Source organism: Pygocentrus nattereri, chromosome 18 (genome assembly GCF_015220715.1).
Source record: "Pygocentrus nattereri isolate fPygNat1 chromosome 18, fPygNat1.pri, whole genome shotgun sequence".
NCBI classification, from domain to species: domain Eukaryota; kingdom Metazoa; phylum Chordata; class Actinopteri; order Characiformes; family Serrasalmidae; genus Pygocentrus; species Pygocentrus nattereri.
Genome location: NC_051228.1, coordinates 3,471,541 through 3,490,554, shown reverse-complemented (window position 1 = coordinate 3,490,554; position 19,014 = coordinate 3,471,541). Strand labels below are relative to the sequence as shown.

The window sequence follows — 19,014 nt, the reverse complement described above, 5'->3', positions numbered from 1 at the left end:
ACAAGGTTTCTAAACAAGGATTCAGGGATTAGATTTTGCACAAGTATGCAAGCTTGCACACTCTTAGGTACGGAGCCTAAGTGACATCCTGTATAAATAAAAAATAATGCATGGGAACGAGATCCTAATGCATGGCCATGACTTAGTAAGGCATGGGAATGAGATGATTAAGTCATGGCCATGACTTATTAAGGTGTGGGAACAAGATCACAGCTTATTAAGTCATGAACACGCATTAGGATCTTGTTCCTATTCTTTACTAAGTCACGGCCATGACTTAATCATTTTGTTCTTATGCCTTACAAAGTTGTGGCCACGTGTTGTTTTTATTTATACAGGATCTCCAGCGAGGCTCCGTACTTAGACACATTTCTACCTCCAGTAAGTTCTTTTGTTGATGAACATCAAGGTCAGAAGGAAACATTGTATTGCCATTTATTGATTGATTGAGTGATTAATTGTTTGATCAATCAATATATTTCATGATTTGAAAATGAATCAGTTACGTTAAGATTGGACTAACAGACATGGTTCAACTTTGCCTACGATAAAATTCTCCTACATTAAATTATATTAGCGTTTTGCTTTTCCTGTTAAATGATCTAGTTTTGCTGATACAAGGTTTCGGTCTGACAGCAACAATATGTGTAGATTGTTTGTGATATATATGTATATTCTGCTGGTGTCATTCACATGATATACACTTTAGCTACACTTTTTATTAAATTACACAATTTATTAAAATCCATGTGATAATTGACATATATTAAAAATACATTCAGCTGTGTTCTCAAAACTGATATATAACAACCCACAACTGATCTTACACAACACAGTAGTCTATTAAGTACATCTGCTGTATATTTTTATAACTATTAAAGAAATAGTTTGTCTTACTAACCTAGTTAATAAAGCAACAAAAATTTGTTTAATAAAACAAAACAAATAAAAAACAAAATTATGTTTAAAATGTATTCAGCTTTAATACTGAGACGAACCATAAAGTTCAAGATTTTTACAATATGGTGATTTTAAACTAACTTAAGTAACTTCCTTTAAATTCATGCTTAGAAACGTGTGCTTTTCTGCACTCTTACTTAACATAAGCAATATTTTCAATACTTATGAATTGATTATACATCAAATGCACTGTAACTTTACATAATATATAACTCGTCAAAAGCTTGATGTAGGGACCTCACAATTGTAAGTCATGTATGGTCAATTTAAGAAACAAATAAGTAAACAAAAATCATGATGCAAAAATATGGACGAGTTCTCCATATTTAAACAACTACATGGCAAAATATACTACAAATGAAAGGCAATGCTGCATGAAAATGTCTGTAATTGAGTTCAAATATCTTATATAATTCACTGTTTGGAGTAATTTGAAGGTAAGTGCTCTGGTTTTGATCCTGTCTTTTTAAACCACGTTTGGACTTCTCTCACTGGACCTCCGACATCTCTACCTGTCTCCTGTGAAGATAAAGAAAACCTTCCATCGTGTGTGAATCTTCAGTCTTAATTCTTTCAAACAGACAAACGTGCACCTGGTGGGTCATGACTAAACGACCACAACACACGCTTTTCCAAAACACTTTGGCGGTTCATCAGTAGCGAATTCTTTACTCAGTAAAAATGGCCAAACGTTGCTCGTGCTGTGTTGAAACGACTGCAGGAGCGCCGTCTCGCCGCCTGTGTGGCGCTGTCCGCCCTGGTGGTGCTGAAACGCTCCCCTCGCTCTGCGGCTGCGCTCTCTTTGTGTTGGCTCCTGCTTTGTTGCTAGGCGGATCAGGATCGGTTGGAAGACAGCACTGGCGAGCTGTACTGCGAATGGGTATTTTTATATCTGTAATCTCAGATCAAAACTTCGCTGTCAAAGCAGAATTTCACTTTTTTCTGGCAGATTTCTGTTGGCAAAACGTCGTATTTCTGTACGTGCTTCTCAACACAAGCCCCACTGCCCCCCTCTTCCTCTCTCTCTCTTCCTCTCTCACACACAAACGCCAGCTTATCTTCTTTCTCTATGAGCACACATTTGCTGCTTTTCCACTCTTTCGCCACTAGACGGCAGACAGAGTCCAGATTCGGTGTGTGGATCACTTGACTGTATTATTATTATTAATAATAATAATAATAATAATGGTAACACTTTATTTGGAGATTATTTGCACATGTTCAGTGTACATTTAAATAACATTCAACTGAATAGTCATTGAATACCACTGAGCTTGAAGTTGAAAGCAACTTAGATGGTTCACTATAGATGCTGTGCAAAGGCTCAGTCTGCCTTTCAATAACATTGAGCTAAATACCCACTAAATTCAACTGAACTCGAAGATCAGTGTGGAAGAGTTTATTAAATTGGCCACACTATACACACTTGGATGGTCCCCTATAGATGTTCTACAGAGACTTCAATCATTAACAAACTTTCTGGTGATATCCAATTCACCATCAACGATATTATGGATTGGGTTAGGATTAGAAGAATGTGTAGGTTTCACCTTGGGGTTAAGGGGAGGGTTAGGTTTAGGGTTACGGTTATGGTTAGCTTTAATATATTCTTTCACACTAAACTTGCAGGTGCAGTTGAACTGAATGGATATTTTATTGAGTGATATTTAAAGGTCAGCGGAGCACTTACAATGCAGCTATAGTGGACCATCCCAGTAACACTTAACTTGACAATCAGTTGCATTTAATGGTTGTTTAGCTGAGTGTTACTTAAAGATATACTGAACATTTACAAAGAATCTACAGTGGACCATCCAAATAAAGTGTTACCCTTAAATCTACTCCTAGCCCTTAATCTGAACCTCCACTTCAAGGCAAAGCCTGCAACCCTAACCCTAACCATACTGTTGGTGATAATCAACTGAGGATGGCCAGAAAGTTTGTTAATGATGTAAGTAGCTGTAGAGCATCTATAAGGGACCATCCAAATAAAGTGTGGCCATATTATTATTATTATTATTATTATCATTGTTATTATTATTATTATTATTATTATTATTATTATTATTATTATTATTATTATTATTATTATTTCTTCTCGTAGTAATGGGTTGTGTATTGTGTTTGTGGAATTGGGGTGCACATACCTCTCAGATTTCTCAGTCTTCTCATACTGGCCACAGTCCATAATGATGTCTACGCCTTTAAGACTCAGAGAGAAGCTGACTGGTCCTCGCTGATGTTTGATGCGCCAATGGGGTGCAGAGTTGCACAAAAGAGATCCACTCCCTCCCTCCTCTGTCTCATCATACAGAGCTCAGAGCTGAATCCGTGCTTCCCAACAAAAGAGGCTCTTCCTCTGAATGGGAATATGCCTTCGCTGCATTCATCTGGGTTTTATCTTTGCCTTAAACACTACGCAACCTCAAGAAAATTTGGATGAGCGGTTCATGTTTTGCGCGACACGATGGGGATTACGTTGTTTTTAAGGAGGAACATATACTGCTGTCTTTTCCTTCTCATTTGGAATACAATAGAGGCGCAGATTCGCTATAGCATCCCGGAGGAGCTAAGAGGAGGATCCGTGGTTGGAAATATCGCTAAAGATCTTGGTTTGGATTTATCTGAGGTTGTAGATCGTAAATTGCGAATTGCATCTGGGTCAGGTAAGCGGTACTTCAGCGTGTCTGTGGAGAAGGGCGAGCTTATTGTAAATGAGAAAATCGACAGAGAGAGCCTTTGTGGGCAGAGCGCTCCGTGTTTGCTGCCTCTCGAAGCGGTTGTAGAAAATCCTCTGCAGCTGCATCGAGTCGAGATCGAAATACAAGACATCAATGACAACGCGCCCAATTTCAATTCAAATGAACGCACTTTGAACATACCCGAGTCTATAAACCCTGGCGCTAAATTTCTTCTGGACAGCGCAGACGATCCTGACGTGGGGACGAATTCGTTGCAGTCTTACAGTCTAGATAGGAACAAATATTTTGTTTTAAATGTAAAAACTCAAGATGGTATAAAAATTCCAGAGTTGGTGCTGGATAAACCTCTCGATCGAGAGAAACAGGGTGTTCATAAGCTCATACTGACGGCTGTAGACGGTGGAAGTCCAGTGAGATCTGGCTCTTGTGAGATTACTGTGGTTGTTTTAGATATTAATGACAATGCACCACAGTTCGAAAAGTCGTTTTATGAAGTAACAATAGATGAAAATGCGCAAATTGGCAGTAACATCGTGAAAGTCAGCGCAGTTGATTTAGATGAAGGACCGAATGGAGAAGTCGAGTACTTTTTCACGGATAAAACGTCTGATGCACTGAGGGCAGTTTTTGACATTAACTCAAAGACTGGTGTGATTAGCGTGAAAGGGCTTCTGGATCATGAACAAGCTAATTTACATAAATTTGACGTACTGGCAAAGGACAAAGGAATCCCTCAAATGGAAGGGCACTGTAGCATTAAAATAAAGATCAATGATGTTAATGATAACGATCCAGACATAGTTATAACATCTCTTTCCAGTCCAGTGCCTGAAAATTCTCCGAGTAACACTGTCATCGCGTTGATTAGCACGAAAGACGCAGATTCTGGCGAGAATGGGAAGGTAAATCTCACTTTGGCCACTCCTTCCCCGTTTAGACTGAATCCTTCCCTATCCAATCATTACTCGTTAGTCACAAACGGTCCTCTAGATAGAGAAAAGTACCCCGAGTACGAGATCAAGCTAAATGCTATTGATTCAGGTTCACCGCCAAGATCTTCACAAAAATCAGTTAAAATTATGGTCTCGGATGTCAATGATAATCCTCCTGTTTTCTCTCAGAAGTCATATACAGTATATACTAAGGAAAATAGTGTTCATGGGTCAATATTGTGCTCTGTATCTGCACATGATCCTGACCTGGACCAAAATGCAAAAATTTCCTACTCCGTTTTGGACTCTAAAGTGCAGGACGTCTCAATTTCCTCTTACATTTATATAAATTCAGATAATGGCAGCATCTACGCCATGCACTCCTTCGACTATGAGAAAATGAAAGTGTTCCAGATCCAAGTTCAGGCGAAAGATCACGGCTCTCCGTCTCTGAGCAGCAACGCCACAGTTCATGTGTTCATTCTGGACCAGAACGATAATGCCCCCGCGGTCATTTACCCCTCTGCAGTCATGGGCTCCGCCTCTCATCAGAGGATGCCCCGCTCCGCTAAAGCAGGACACCTCGTCACTAAGGTCACGGCAGTGGACGCTGACTCGGGCCATAACGCCTGGATCTCCTATCGGCTCGCGGAGGCCGCGGACGCGTCTCTGTTCAGCGTCAATCTGCACACAGGAGAGGTGAGGACTAAGCGCTCCGTGTCCGAGCAGGATGACTCCTCTCAGAGGCTGCTGATAGAGATCAAGGACAACGGAGAGCCCGTGCAGTCCACCACGGTCACCGTGGATGTGCTGATAGAGGACGGCTTTCATGAGCCCGTCTCAGACTACCGCAAGAAAAGCGCGGAGGTCAGTAAGAAAAGCGGGAAAATCACTCTGTACCTGATCATCTCTCTCGCTTCTGTTTCGCTGCTGTGTTTGATGACGTTCTTCATCTTGCTGGTGAAATGCGCTCGAGGCAGTAGAGGCAGCTCGAGCTGCTGTATCAGGCGGAGCGAGTCTGGATATAAAAACCCCAACAGAAACCTGCAGATCCAGCTCAACACGGACGGCCCCATTAAGTATGTGGAGGTGCTGGGAGGAGACATGATGTCTCAGAGTCAGTCGTTCGGCTCCTATCTCTCTCCAATGTCCGAGTTCAGTGATTTCACCCTCGTTAAGCCCAGCAGCACCACTGACTTCACAGACACGCTCAACGTGCTGGATGCGTCCTTACCTGACAGCACGTGGAAGTTCGAGAGTCAGCAGGTGAGCACATTGCTTTTTTGCGTCATTTCACCTGTTGTGGTTCGTTTGTGTGTTTAGGAATCCTTGTTAGTATAATGTGTCTAACTTGCTGTCTTTATTAGTGATTCTTTGTGCTCTAAATGAGTTTTTGCTGGTCTGTTTTCGCTGAGTTTTGCAGATTGTGGCTGTATTTAAATCATTTAGAATTGCGTGATTTGGGAAAAAGAAACCTTAAAGATTCTTCCTTTCATTCACCTTTTATGGCAGGTTACTTGTGGGTTTTCAATGCAATTTCCTTGATGTAGATGGCATAAAATTTTACTTATCCTTTCAGCACCTTATAAAAAGTAGGTATTGTGGAATCAGAGAGTGTGTGTGTGTGTGTGTGTGTGTGTATACACTACCGCCCAAAAGTTTGGAGTCTTTTGTTGCATAAAAATAATTGTCATTCAACAATAACTCAGACAGTGTAGACTGAAAATTTAAACTACACATTAAAACATAGGCCAATATTTCATTCACCATATATATATATATATATATATATATATATATATATATAGTGTTTACATAATTAAATACTTTCATAAAAAATACTGAAAATATCAATATAATATAATATATAATATAGAAATCATTTTTGTTGTAGAATCATCTCCTCCACCTTTTTTAAGACAAAAGTACCTGCTGACGTGTGTGTGAAGCCTAATCTCAACAACATATATCATGGAAAAAATGAATAAACATCTTAAATGGGGTCTATGATGCGTTTTGGAACGAAACCTTTTCATACATGCCAGTCAGCAGGTGGCTGAGGTCACAATTCTTGTGTGAAATGAAATTATTTGCGCCCTCCTATGGCAGACTGCATGACTACTGATGATCACTCACGTTAGCTGCGCTGTCTCTTTAAGAAACTGCACTTGCCCCTGCCGTGAGCTATTGGAGCGCGCTCCACCAATGGGAGTGCTGGTCTGCACAAAGAGATCCACTCCCTCCCCTTTGCCGTAGCTCTGATGAGCACAATACATAGACTCAGACAAACGGGGAAGGAGAAGCGCGCTCCGAAGCAACCTGGATAATGATTGCCAACATGATTTTCCATTCATGGGATATTTCACTTGAGTAAAATGAGCACCTGGACACTGGAATACTGTGAAGTCATTCGGATTCGGAAATGAGGACTCAAATAGGAAGGGAGGTCCTATTTTTTCAGGCGCTGTGGCTCTTCTGTTTCGGTGCCTTGTGGAATAGAACAGGAGCACAGCTGCGCTACACCATTCCAGAAGAGCTAAAGGAGGGTTCCGTTGTTGGAAATATAGCCAAAGATCTTGGTTTTGGAGCATCGGAGATTTCTGAGCGTAAACTGAGGGTTGCGTCTGATTCCGGTAAGCAGTACTTTTCTTTAGATTTGAGGAATGGCGAGCTGATTGTGAAGGACGTCGTAGACAGAGAGGATCTATGCGAACAAAGCGCCAGTTGTGTGCTGCCATTGCAGATAATAATCGAGGATCCTCTTCAGTTTTATCGCGTGGAGGTCGAAATACAAGATATAAACGACAATTCCCCACGTTTTCTTTCTGGCACGAACATTTTAGACGTGGCTGAGTCGACACCGTCTGGAGCGAAATTCCGTTTAGAGCCTGCCCAAGACCCCGATGTTGGATCTAACGCTTTACGAACGTACACGTTGAGTAAAAATGATTATTTTGCCTTGAACCTCAAGAATAACAAGGATGGGAGGAAAGTCCCAGAGCTTGTGCTGGAGAAGCTTCTTGATAGAGAAAAACAGCCCATTCACCAGCTCACTTTGACAGCCATTGATGGAGGGAATCCGGTTAGATCAGGGAGCACTGAAATCACAGTGAGGGTGCTGGATGCCAATGATAATGCTCCAATATTTGAGAAAGATTTATATGAGATTAAAGTAATGGAAAACTGCGCCCCAGGTACCCTTATACTGACTGTAAAAGCAATTGACTTGGATGAAGGGATTAATAGCCAAATCCAGTATTCCTTTGGGGCGCATACATCAGAAATTATTCAGAATTTCTTCACTATCAACCCAGAAACGGGTGAAGTGTCTGTGTTCAAAAATCTCGATTATGAAAGCAGTAAATCGTTTGAGTTTGATATACGAGCTAAAGACAAAGGAACCCCAGCTATGGAGGGACATTGTAGAGTCCAGGTGGCAGTGGTAGATGTGAACGATAATGCTCCAGAGATCACCATCGCCTCCTCGCCCAAACCTGTGCGAGAGGACGCGCCAGCGGGGACCATGGTAGCGTTGATAAACGTTAAAGATCTGGATTCAGGAGAGAATGGAAACGTAACGCTAACGACGTCCACTAACCACCCATTTAAATTAAAGCCAACGTTTTCCAATCATTACGCACTGGTTACAGACGCGAAGTTAGACCGAGAGAAGTTCCCGGAATATAATATTGAGCTCAAAGCAGCCGATGCTGGATCGCCAGCCTTACTGACGAGCAAATTTGTCACAGTGTACATTCTAGATGTGAATGACAACGCTCCCGTTTTCTCAATGCCAGTGTACTCAGTTTATGTTAAAGAGAACTGCGCCCCGGGGTCAATTCTATCATCAGTGTCAGCCACAGATTTAGATACGGGTGAAAATGCTAAAATAACATATTCTGTTTTAGATTCCAAAAAACAAGATATTCCTGTTTCCTCATATGTCTATATAAACTCCGATAACGGCAGCATCTACACCATGCACTCCTTCGACTACGAGAAAATGAAAGTGTTCCAGATCCAAGTTCAGGCGAAAGATCACGGCTCTCCGTCTCTGAGCAGCAACGCCACAGTTCACGTGTTCATTCTGGACCAGAACGACAATGCCCCCGCGGTCATTTACCCCTCTGCAGTCATGGGCTCCGTCTCTCATCAGAGGATGCCCCGCTCCGCTAAAGCAGGACACCTCGTCACTAAGGTCACGGCAGTGGACGCTGACTCGGGCCATAACGCCTGGATCTCCTATCGGCTCGCGGAGGCCGCGGACGCGTCTCTGTTCAGCGTCAATCTGCACACCGGAGAGGTGAGGACTAGGCGCTCCGTGTCCGAGCAGGATGACTCCTCTCAGAGGCTGCTGATAGAGATCAAGGACAACGGAGAGCCCGTGCAGTCCACCACGGTCACCGTGGATGTGCTGATAGAGGACGGCTTTCATGAGCCCGTCTCAGACTACCGCAAGAAAAGCGCGGAGGTCAGTAAGAAAAGCGGGAAAATCACTCTGTACCTGATCATCTCTCTCGCTTCTGTTTCGCTGCTGTGTCTGATGACGTTCTTCATCTTGCTGGTGAAATGCGCTCGAGGCAGTAGAGGCAGCTCGAGCTGCTGTATCAGGCGGAGCGAGTCTGGATATAAAAACCCCAACAGAAACCTGCAGATCCAGCTCAACACGGACGGCCCCATTAAGTATGTGGAGGTGCTGGGAGGAGACATGATGTCTCAGAGTCAGTCGTTCGGCTCCTATCTCTCTCCAATATCCGAGTTCAGTGATTTCACCCTCGTTAAGCCCAGCAGCACCACTGACTTCACAGACACGCTCAACGTGCTGGATGCGTCCTTACCTGACAGCACGTGGAAGTTCGAGAGTCAGCAGGTGAGTGCTTTGTTGGAAACAATCAGCAGTAATATGTGGTTTCGTTGTCCGTTGCTTGTGAGTGGCTCCTTTCTTACCTTGAAGTCTGCATACCACCTCACTTTTGGCGCCGTTGTTGTGGGTTGTTGTGCTGTATCCAGTATCACGTCGAGCTGGATGTACTATAGTTAATATGGTGGCATTTCCTTTTCGCCTGTTGCTCTCAGAAGTGATGCAAGCTACATTTTTTTTCTAGTTCTTTATATTTCATTGTTTGCTAAGTGCTTTAAAAAGGAGGAATGTCTTACAACGTTTATATAGTTTAACGTAGAAACATGCTGTTGCTTTGAAGATGTAAAACGCACTAACTCGGCTTAAGTTTGTTGTGAAATATGCAGATTCTTCTGCACTTAACGGTAACTGTAATGGTTAACTGCAATATTGTTACAGAGTCAATGCCGTGTAAAGCCTGTTTTCAAACCAGGGTTCGTTTCAAAGTGAGATTTTTTTTTTGTTTTTTTAACTCAGGAAACTCAGGATTGTGGACATTGGCAGTTTTCGTGATTCTGGCATCTTAAGCAAAAGACAGGCATTGGACCCTTTGGATGAATTAGTTCAGGCTTAAATTTACAAAGTGTTTTAAAAAGTTAAATTATATGCTGATATTGTGCGATGGGACGATATGACAAATGCATTATATCATGATTATTTGAGATATTTTCATGCCACATGATATGCATTACAATATTGTGTTTTTCTGAGATATAATAAGCTGGATCACAAAATAGAACTTTGCACAACAGAGGAAAAATACACACACAGTAATAATTATACTCAATCAGCAGTTACAATCATTTTTATTCAACATTTAACAAACTGCACTGCACTATATCCAAGTAAACCGCCTTAGTTACGCTCAGTTAGGGAAACTTTGTTGGTCAGTGTATTTTAAACTGCTGGTAATATCCACTATATACTCAGAAAAGTGTATCGGGACATCATTTATTATTTATTATTATTTATTATTATCAATGATTATAATAGAATGTGGCCATAATACCCACCCTCTTGTGAGAGTACTAGTAGCTTGATTGCATTGATCTTTGCTTTTTTGAATAATAAGGACCAGCAAAAGAAACTAGTTTCATGATGGTTATGTGTTCAAAATAGGATGTTTTACAATAACACAAAATATATATCTAGTTTGTATTTTCTTGGGGGGGGGGTGCATTTGACTTTCTGTAAGCTTCTAACTTTGGAAATGATAGTTTAGTTCTCTTGTCACCAAATTTGAAAACGTATATGTGAGTATTTCTGTGTTTCCTGTACTTGTCCAACTAAAAAACAGTATTTTCAGTTAAAATCGGGCGCTGTCCAGGATAGTGGTGCTGAATTGTGTCTTTCAAGTTTCCTCTTGTAGTTGATGTGAACACATTCTGTACCTATTAAACAGTTCAGTTCCCGTCAACATAGAACTGGAGAATAGTATTTAAGTCCATAAGTCATTATTTAGTGATTGAGAGAGTAGCATTTTCCCACTGAGAGTTGCTCTACTTCCTATTGGGTTCGATAAAATAGAGCAGCTTCTTCAAGCCGCACTGTCTCTTTAAACGGCAGCTTATTACTCCTCCCAGTCTATTGGTGCGCTGAGAGCCAATAGGAGGCCAGTACAGCACAAAGAGATCCACTCCCTCCCCTTTCCATTGTGTCATTCCTCTCACAAGAGGAGCTTCAGCCCGCAGCGTCGGACGCGCACAGATTCAGTCTTTCTGTCGACCAACAGACAAAGGATTTCACTGGCTTTGAAATGATTTACTCGCTGTTATATCGCGCGATGCATGTCGGATCTACAAAATGGAGATTATGATGAGAAAAATGCGCAGAAAATGGTGGATTGCCGGGCTGCTTCAGGCTCTTGCTGTGTGGAATATAATCGAGGCACAGATTCGCTACACCATCCCAGAGGAGCTGAATGAGGGCACTGTGGTGGGAAACATCGCCAAAGACCTGGATTTGAAATTGTCTGAGGTTTTTGAACGGAATTTACGGCTCGCCTCCGAGTCTGGAAAGCAGTATTTCGGCGTGGATTCAGCCAAAGGTGAGCTGGTGGTGAGTGAGAGAATCGACAGAGAGACGTTATGCAGCCAAAGCGCCACTTGCCTCCTTCCGTTAGAGGCTATTGTAGAAAATCCATTACAGCTGTATCGCGTCGAAATAGAGATTCAGGACATCAATGACAATTCGCCCGTTTTCCAAAACAATGAGAAGGTTTTAAACATAGCTGAGTCAACAGCACCTGGTGCAAGATTTCGGTTAGAAGCTGCACAAGATCCTGATGTTGGGTCGAATTCACTGCGGACTTACACGCTCAGTAAAAACGAGCACTTTGCATTAAATCTGAAATCAGCTAAAGATGGATCTCAGGTTCCTGAGCTGGTTTTAGAAAAACCTCTAGACAGAGAGAAACAGTCAACAATCAGCCTAATGTTAACAGCGTTAGATGGAGGGAAACCTGCCAGATCTGGAACAGCAGAAATCACTGTTCGAGTTTTAGATAACAATGACAATGCGCCAGTTTTTGAAAAGGCTCAGTATGACGCTCAACTCGCAGAAAACACATCGCCAGGTGCGGTAGTGGTGACTGTAAAAGCGCAAGACCTGGATGACGGCTTGAACAAAGAAATCAGCTATTCGTTTGGACCACACACACCAGATGTGCTTCACAGATTGTTTTCTGTTGATTCAGTGACGGGCGAGGTGAAGGTAAAAAATGAAATAGATTTTGAGACAGACCAGTCTTTTGATGTTGATATTGTGGCGAGAGACCAAGGCACTCCTCCAATGGAAGGCCTGTGTAGTGTCCACTTGGAAATTTTAGATATGAACGATAACGCTCCTGAAATAGTCTTAAAGTCTCTGCCCAGTCCTGTGCGTGAAGACGCTCCAGTTGGAACAGTTGTGGCTTTGATAAGCGCCAAAGATTTAGACACAGGAGAGAACGGCAAAGTCAGTCTGACTTTATCACCAGGCGCTCCTTTTTCATTAAAACCCTCAATTTCCAATCATTATACACTAATTACAGACCAGAAACTGGACAGAGAGTCTCACTCTGTGTATAATGTTGTTATAGTAGCTGCTGATTCTGGATCTCCTCAGCTCACATCTAAGCAGGAGATCGTCGTCAGTGTTTTAGATGTAAATGATAACCCGCCTATTTTCACTCAGCCGTTTTACTCTGTTTACGTAAAGGAGAACAGCGCTGCTGGTTCCATATTGTGTTCAGTTTCAGCTTCTGATCCAGATCAGGGAGAAAATGCCAAAGTGTCGTATTCAGTATTAGATTCTAGAGTTCTCGACACTCCAGTCTCATCTTATATCTACATAAACTCCGATAACGGCAGCATCTACACCATGCACTCCTTCGACTACGAGAAAATGAAAGTGTTCCAGATCCAAGTTCAGGCGAAAGATCACGGCTCTCCGTCTCTGAGCAGCAACGCCACAGTTCATGTGTTCATCCTGGACCAGAACGACAATGCCCCCGCGGTCATTTACCCCTCTGCAGTCATGGGCTCCGCCTCTCATCAGAGGATGCCCCGCTCCGCTAAAGCAGGACACCTCGTCACTAAGGTCACGGCAGTGGATGCTGACTCGGGCCATAACGCCTGGATCTCCTATCGGCTCGCGGAGGCCGCGGACGCGTCTCTGTTCAGCGTCAATCTGCACACAGGAGAGGTGAGGACTAAGCGCTCCGTGTCCGAGCAGGATGACTCCTCTCAGAGGCTGCTGATAGAGATCAAGGACAACGGAGAGCCCGTGCAGTCCACCACGGTCACCGTGGATGTGCTGATAGAGGACGGCTTTCATGAGCCCGTCTCAGACTACCGCAAGAAAAGCGCGGAGGTCAGTAAGAAAAGCGGGAAAATCACTCTGTACCTGATCATCTCTCTCGCTTCTGTTTCGCTGCTGTGTTTGATGACGTTCTTCATCTTGCTGGTGAAATGCGCTCGAGGCAGTAGAGGCAGCTCGAGCTGCTGTATCAGGCGGAGCGAGTCTGGATATAAAAACCCCAACAGAAACCTGCAGATCCAGCTCAACACGGACGGCCCCATTAAGTATGTGGAGGTGCTGGGAGGAGACATGATGTCTCAGAGTCAGTCGTTCGGCTCCTATCTCTCTCCAATGTCCGAGTTCAGTGATTTCACCCTCGTTAAGCCCAGCAGCACCACTGACTTCACAGACACGCTCAACGTGCTGGACGCGTCCTTACCTGACAGCACGTGGAAGTTCGAGAGTCAGCAGGTGAGTACTTTGTTGGAAACAATCAGCAGTAATATGTGGTTTTGTTGTTCGTTGCTTTGTTGCTGTTCTTGTCGTGTTTGGTGCTGAAATATCACGTCGAGCTGGATGTGCTGCATTTCATATGCTTGTAGTTTTGTTTCGCCAATTGTGCTTAGCAGTAATGCAATCTACATTTTCCTAGTTCTTTATATGTCATAGTTGTTAAGTGTTTTGAAAATGAGAAATACTTTAAGCCAAGCAGAACCACGGACTTTGAACAGAGGCTAAACGTTATCGATGCGTCAGTTCCTGACAGCACGTGAAAGATCGAGAGCCAAAAAGTGAGTCTTTATTGAATTGTAATTTTTTTGTGTGAAGATTTTATCCTGTGCGAAAATGTATTCACTGCATTTTGGTAGCATTTCGTTCTCATGTATTAATGTAGTCTCCCTTCTGTTTTAAGTATCTGGGTGTCTATTTTTTCTAAGCATTTCAGAAACGTCTCGCCACATTTTGAAGGTGGTCCATGTAAAATAAGTTTTTCAGGACATTAACCAAAACTACTTTTACAGAAAACAACGCAGAAAACTTGCTTAATTTTTGGAGTTCTACTTCTTTTTGTGGCTGCAAAAAAGCCAAATGCTAAAATGGCACAATTTATTATTATTATAGTTTCCCTTCATTTTATTTTCAACGGCAATGTTATAATACTCTATTTTTGTATTCGTTATATAAGCATGCTTTTTCCCAATAACAAGGAGGAAGACCTGCTGATAACATAGGTTTTCTTTTTTTGGATTGTCCACCTTTAAACATTTCTTTTTCAAACCATTGGAGCTTTGATAATCGGCAACAACACACTCTAACTTGGAAGTTTAGCGTTTAAAGTTGGAAGTTACACTACAAACTGCTGTGCTTGTAGTTTAACATTATTTCTTGACTCCAACCAGCCTTTGAAGTGCTCTGATGTAATTGCGTATAGTTTCACATTTTGAATTGTGCGCAAAAATGCTTTGTTTGGATTAACGATGAAGCTTGAACTAGCTCGAAATACGAAAAACAAATCATTGTGGAATAAGCATAAAAAATAACTTTAGTGGTTTCACGTCTGAATCGAGCTTTATGGTGGGTCAATCAATAACTTGACATATTTGTTTATATAAAGAGGCTCTATTGTTAATGTTGCTGGAATTTCAGTCCATGATTAATATATTTAAATGTCTTGCGTGGGTTTCCGTGTGTGTGTGTGTGTGTGTGTGTGTGTTGAGATCAAGACAGTAATTCAACTTGAGTCGAACAATAGCGACACAATTCACTCGTCTGTCGCTGTCCAATACACGGGTGCTGAACTTTGGACAGCTCAGAACTGTGTTTCCTCCAGACACTTATGTTTCCTTCATACTTCACTCTCGCATATTAAAGTAATCCTGTAGTACAGGTGGTGCTCTTAAGACGTGGTTAGGATGTCGTCCTAAAGTTTATTTAATATTTATTAAATTTTCTATGTGCTTTGTTTACTTTGGCCTGAGAGAACGTATGATATATGACTGCACTTTGCTACAGCCGCACTGTCTCTTTAAACGGCAGCTTGTTACTCCTCCCAGTCTATTGGCGCGCTGTGAGCCAATAGGAGGCCAGTACAGCACAAAGAGATCCACTCCCTCCCCTTTCCATTGTGTCATTCCTCTCACAAGAGGAGCTTCAGCCCGCAGCGTCGGACGCGCACCGATTCAGTCTTTCTGTCGACCAACAGACAAAGGATTTCACTGGCTTTGAAATGGTTTACTCGCTGTTATATCGCGCGATGCATGTCGGATCTACAACATGGAGATTATGATGAGAAAAATGCGCAGAAAATGGTGGATTGCCGGGCTGCTTCAGGCTCTTGCTGTGTGGAATATAATCGAGGCACAGATTCGCTACACCATCCCAGAGGAGCTGAATGAGGGCACTGTGGTGGGAAACATCGCCAAAGACCTGGATTTGAAATTGTCTGAGGTTTTTGAACGGAATTTGCGGATCGCCTCCGAGTCTGGTAAGCAGTATTTCGGCGTGGATTCAGCCAAAGGTGAGCTGGTGGTGAGTGAGAGAATCGACAGAGAGACGTTATGCAGCCAAAGCGCCACTTGCCTCCTTCCGTTAGAGGCTATTGTAGAAAATCCATTACAGCTGTATCGCGTCGAAATAGAGATTCAGGACATTAATGACAATTCGCCCGTTTTCCAAAACAATGAGAAGGTTTTAAACATAGCTGAGTCAACAGCACCTGGTGCAAGATTTCGGTTAGAAGCTGCACAAGATCCTGATGTTGGGTCGAATTCACTGCGGACTTACACACTCAGTAAAAACGAACACTTTCTATTAGAGGTAAAGACAGAAAATGATGGTGCGGTAGTTCCCGAGTTAGTGTTACAATCGTCTCTGGACAGAGAGAAACAACCAACGCTCAGCCTCATGTTGACTGCTTTAGATGGAGGAAAACCTGCCAGAACCGGCACAGCAGAAATCATTATTCGCGTTCTAGATATTAATGATAATTCGCCAGTTTTTGAAAAAGCTCAATATGACACACAAATTGCAGAAAACACGCCAGCAGGAGCGATAGTTATATCTGTCAAAGCAGTTGATCGAGATGAGGGTGCTAATGGCGAAATACATTATTCCTTTGCTACGCACACACCTGACATCATACAGGCATTATTTTCCATCGATTCAGTTACGGGCGACCTTAAAGTAAACAGTAATATAGATTATGAAGCAGGTAGTACCTTCAAGTTTGATATCGTTGCCACAGATAAAGGTACTCCGCCTATGGAAGGCCTTTGTAGGGTTCGTGTAAACATTTTAGATATGAACGATAACGCTCCTGAAATAGTCTTAAAGTCTCTGCCCAGTCCTGTGCGTGAAGACGCTCCAGTTGGAACAGTTGTGGCTTTGATAAGCGCCAAAGATTTAGACACAGGAGAGAACGGCAGAGTCAGTCTGACTTTATTACCAGGCGCTCCTTTTTCATTAAAACCCTCAATTTCCAATCATTATACACTAATTACAGACCAGAAACTGGACAGAGAGTCTCACTCTGTGTATAATGTTGTTATAGTAGCTGCTGATTCTGGATCTCCTCAGCTCACATCTAAGCAGGAGATCGTCGTCAGTGTTTTAGATGTAAATGATAACCCGCCTATTTTCACTCAGCCGTTTTACTCTGTTTACGTGAAGGAGAACAGCGCTGCTGGTTCCATATTGTGTTCAGTTTCAGCTTCTGATCCAGATCAGGCTGAAAATGCCAAAGTGTCGTATTCAGTATTAGATTCTAGAGTTCTCGACACTCCAGTCTCATCTTATATCTACATAAACTCCGATAACGGCAGCATCTACACCATGCACTCCTTCGACTACGAGAAAATGAAAGTGTTCCAGATCCAAGTTCAGGCGAAAGATCACGGCTCTCCGTCTCTGAGCAGCAACGCCACAGTTCATGTGTTCATTCTGGACCAGAACGATAATGCCCCCGCGATCATTTACCCCTCTGCAGCCATGGGCTCCGCCTCTCATCAGAGGATTCCCCGCTCCGCTAAAGCAGGACACCTCGTCACTAAGGTCACGGCAGTGGACGCTGACTCGGGCCATAACGCCTGGATCTCCTATCGGCTCGCGGAGGCCGCGGACGCGTCTCTGTTCAGCGTCAATCTGCACACAGGAGAGGTGAAGACTAAGCGCTCCGTGTCCGAGCAGGATGACTCCTCTCAGAGGCTGCTGATAGAGATCAAGGACAACGGAGAGCCCGTGCAGTCCACCACGGTCACCGTGGATGTGCTGATAGAGGACGGCTTTCATGAGCCCGTCTCAGACTACCGCAAGAAAAGCGCGGAGGTCAGTAAGAAAAGCGGGAAAATCACTCTGTACCTGATCATCTCTCTCGCTTCTGTTTCGCTGCTGTGTTTGATGACGTTCTTCATCTTGCTGGTGAAATGCGCTCGAGGCAGTAGAGGCAGCTCGAGCTGCTGTATCAGGAGGAGTGAGTCTGGATATAAAAACCCCAACAGAAACCTGCAGATCCAGCTCAACACGGACGGCCCCATTAAGTATGTGGAGGTGCTGGGAGGAGACATGATGTCTCAGAGTCAGTCGTTCGGCTCCTATCTCTCTCCAATGTCCGAGTTCAGTGATTTCACCCTCGTTAAGCCCAGCAGCACCACTGACTTCACAGACACGCTCAACGTGCTGGACGCGTCCTTACCTGACAGCACGTGGAAGTTCGAGAGTCAGCAGGTGAGTACTTTGTTGGAAACAATCAGCAGTAATATGTGGTTTTGTTGTTCGTTGCTTTGTTGCTGTTCTTGTCGTGTTTGGTGCTGAAATATCACGTCGAGCTGGATGTGCTGCATTTCATATGCTCGTAGTTTTGTTTCGCCAATTGCGCTTAGCAGTAATGCAATCTACATTTTCCTAGTTCTTTATATGTTATAGTTGTTAAGTGTTTTGAAAATGAGAAATACTTTAAGCCAAGCAGAACCACAGACTTTGAACAGATGCTAACCGTTATCGATGCGTCAGTTCCTGACAGCACGTGAAAGATCGAGAGCCAAAAAGTGAGTCTTTATTGAATTGTAATTTTTTTGTGTGAAGATTTTATCCTGTGCGAAAATGTATTCACTGCATTTTGGTAGCATTTCGTTCTCATGTATTAATGTAGTCTCCCTTCTGTTTTAAGTATCTGGGTGTCTATTTTTTCTAAGCAATTCAGAAACGTCTCGCCACATTTTGAAGGTGGTCCATGTAAAATAAGTTTTTCAGGACATTAACCAAAACTACTTTTACAGAAAACAACGCAGAAAACTTGCTTAATTTTTGGAGTTCTACTTCTTTTTGTGGCTGCAAAAAAGCCAAATGCTAAAATGGCACAATTTATTATTATTATAGTTTCCCTTCATTTTATTTTCAACGGCAATGTTATAATACTCTATTTTTGTATTCGTTATATAAGCATGCTTTTTCCCAATAACAAGGAGGAAGACCTGCTGATAACATAGGTTTTCTTTTTTTGGATTGTCCACCTTTAAACATTTCTTTTTCAAACCATTGGAGCTTTGATAATCGGCAACAACACACTCTAACTTGGAAGTTTAGCGTTTAAAGTTGGAAGTTACACTACAAACTGCTGTGCTTGTAGTTTAACATTATTTCTTGACTCCAACCAGCCTTTGAAGTGCTCTGATGTAATTGCGTATAGTTTCACATTTTGAATTGTGCGCAAAAATGCTTTGTTTGGATTAACGATGAAGCTTGA

At 42.7% G+C, this 19,014-nt stretch overlaps 4 protein-coding genes across 42 annotated transcripts in view; all 4 read left to right on the top strand.

Moving 5' to 3' along the window:
• Positions 1-19,014, top strand: part of LOC108437803 (protocadherin alpha-C2-like) — a 334,331-nt gene that overhangs the window by 275,499 nt on the left and 39,818 nt on the right. For 2 of the 39 annotated variants that reach the window (XM_037547165.1, XM_037547142.1), the window contains exon 1: positions 15,393-17,996. The exons of the other annotated variants lie outside the window; for them this stretch is intronic. In XM_037547165.1, coding sequence (XP_037403062.1) covers positions 15,549-17,996 — 2,448 coding nt within the window. In that variant the 5' untranslated portion in view covers positions 15,393-15,548. Of the gene's footprint in view, positions 1-15,392; positions 17,997-19,014 lie in introns of those variants that run through there. 39 annotated transcript variants of the gene reach the window in all.
• pcdh1g22 (protocadherin 1 gamma 22) lies at positions 3,188-6,712 on the top strand. Its single transcript, XM_037547415.1, has 2 exons — positions 3,188-5,860; positions 6,704-6,712. Exons 1-2 carry the CDS (start codon positions 3,428-3,430, stop codon positions 6,710-6,712), a joined length of 2,442 nt encoding a protein of 813 aa, XP_037403312.1. The 5' UTR covers positions 3,188-3,427.
• LOC119265963 (protocadherin gamma-C5-like) lies at positions 7,017-9,676 on the top strand. Its single transcript, XM_037547076.1, has 2 exons — positions 7,017-9,521; positions 9,671-9,676. The coding sequence occupies exons 1-2, from the start codon at positions 7,017-7,019 to the stop codon at positions 9,674-9,676; spliced, it is 2,511 nt and encodes an 836-aa protein (XP_037402973.1).
• LOC119265973 (protocadherin gamma-C5-like) lies at positions 11,139-13,847 on the top strand. Its single transcript, XM_037547184.1, has one exon. It carries the CDS (start codon positions 11,298-11,300, stop codon positions 13,830-13,832), a length of 2,535 nt encoding a protein of 844 aa, XP_037403081.1. The 5' UTR covers positions 11,139-11,297; the 3' UTR covers positions 13,833-13,847.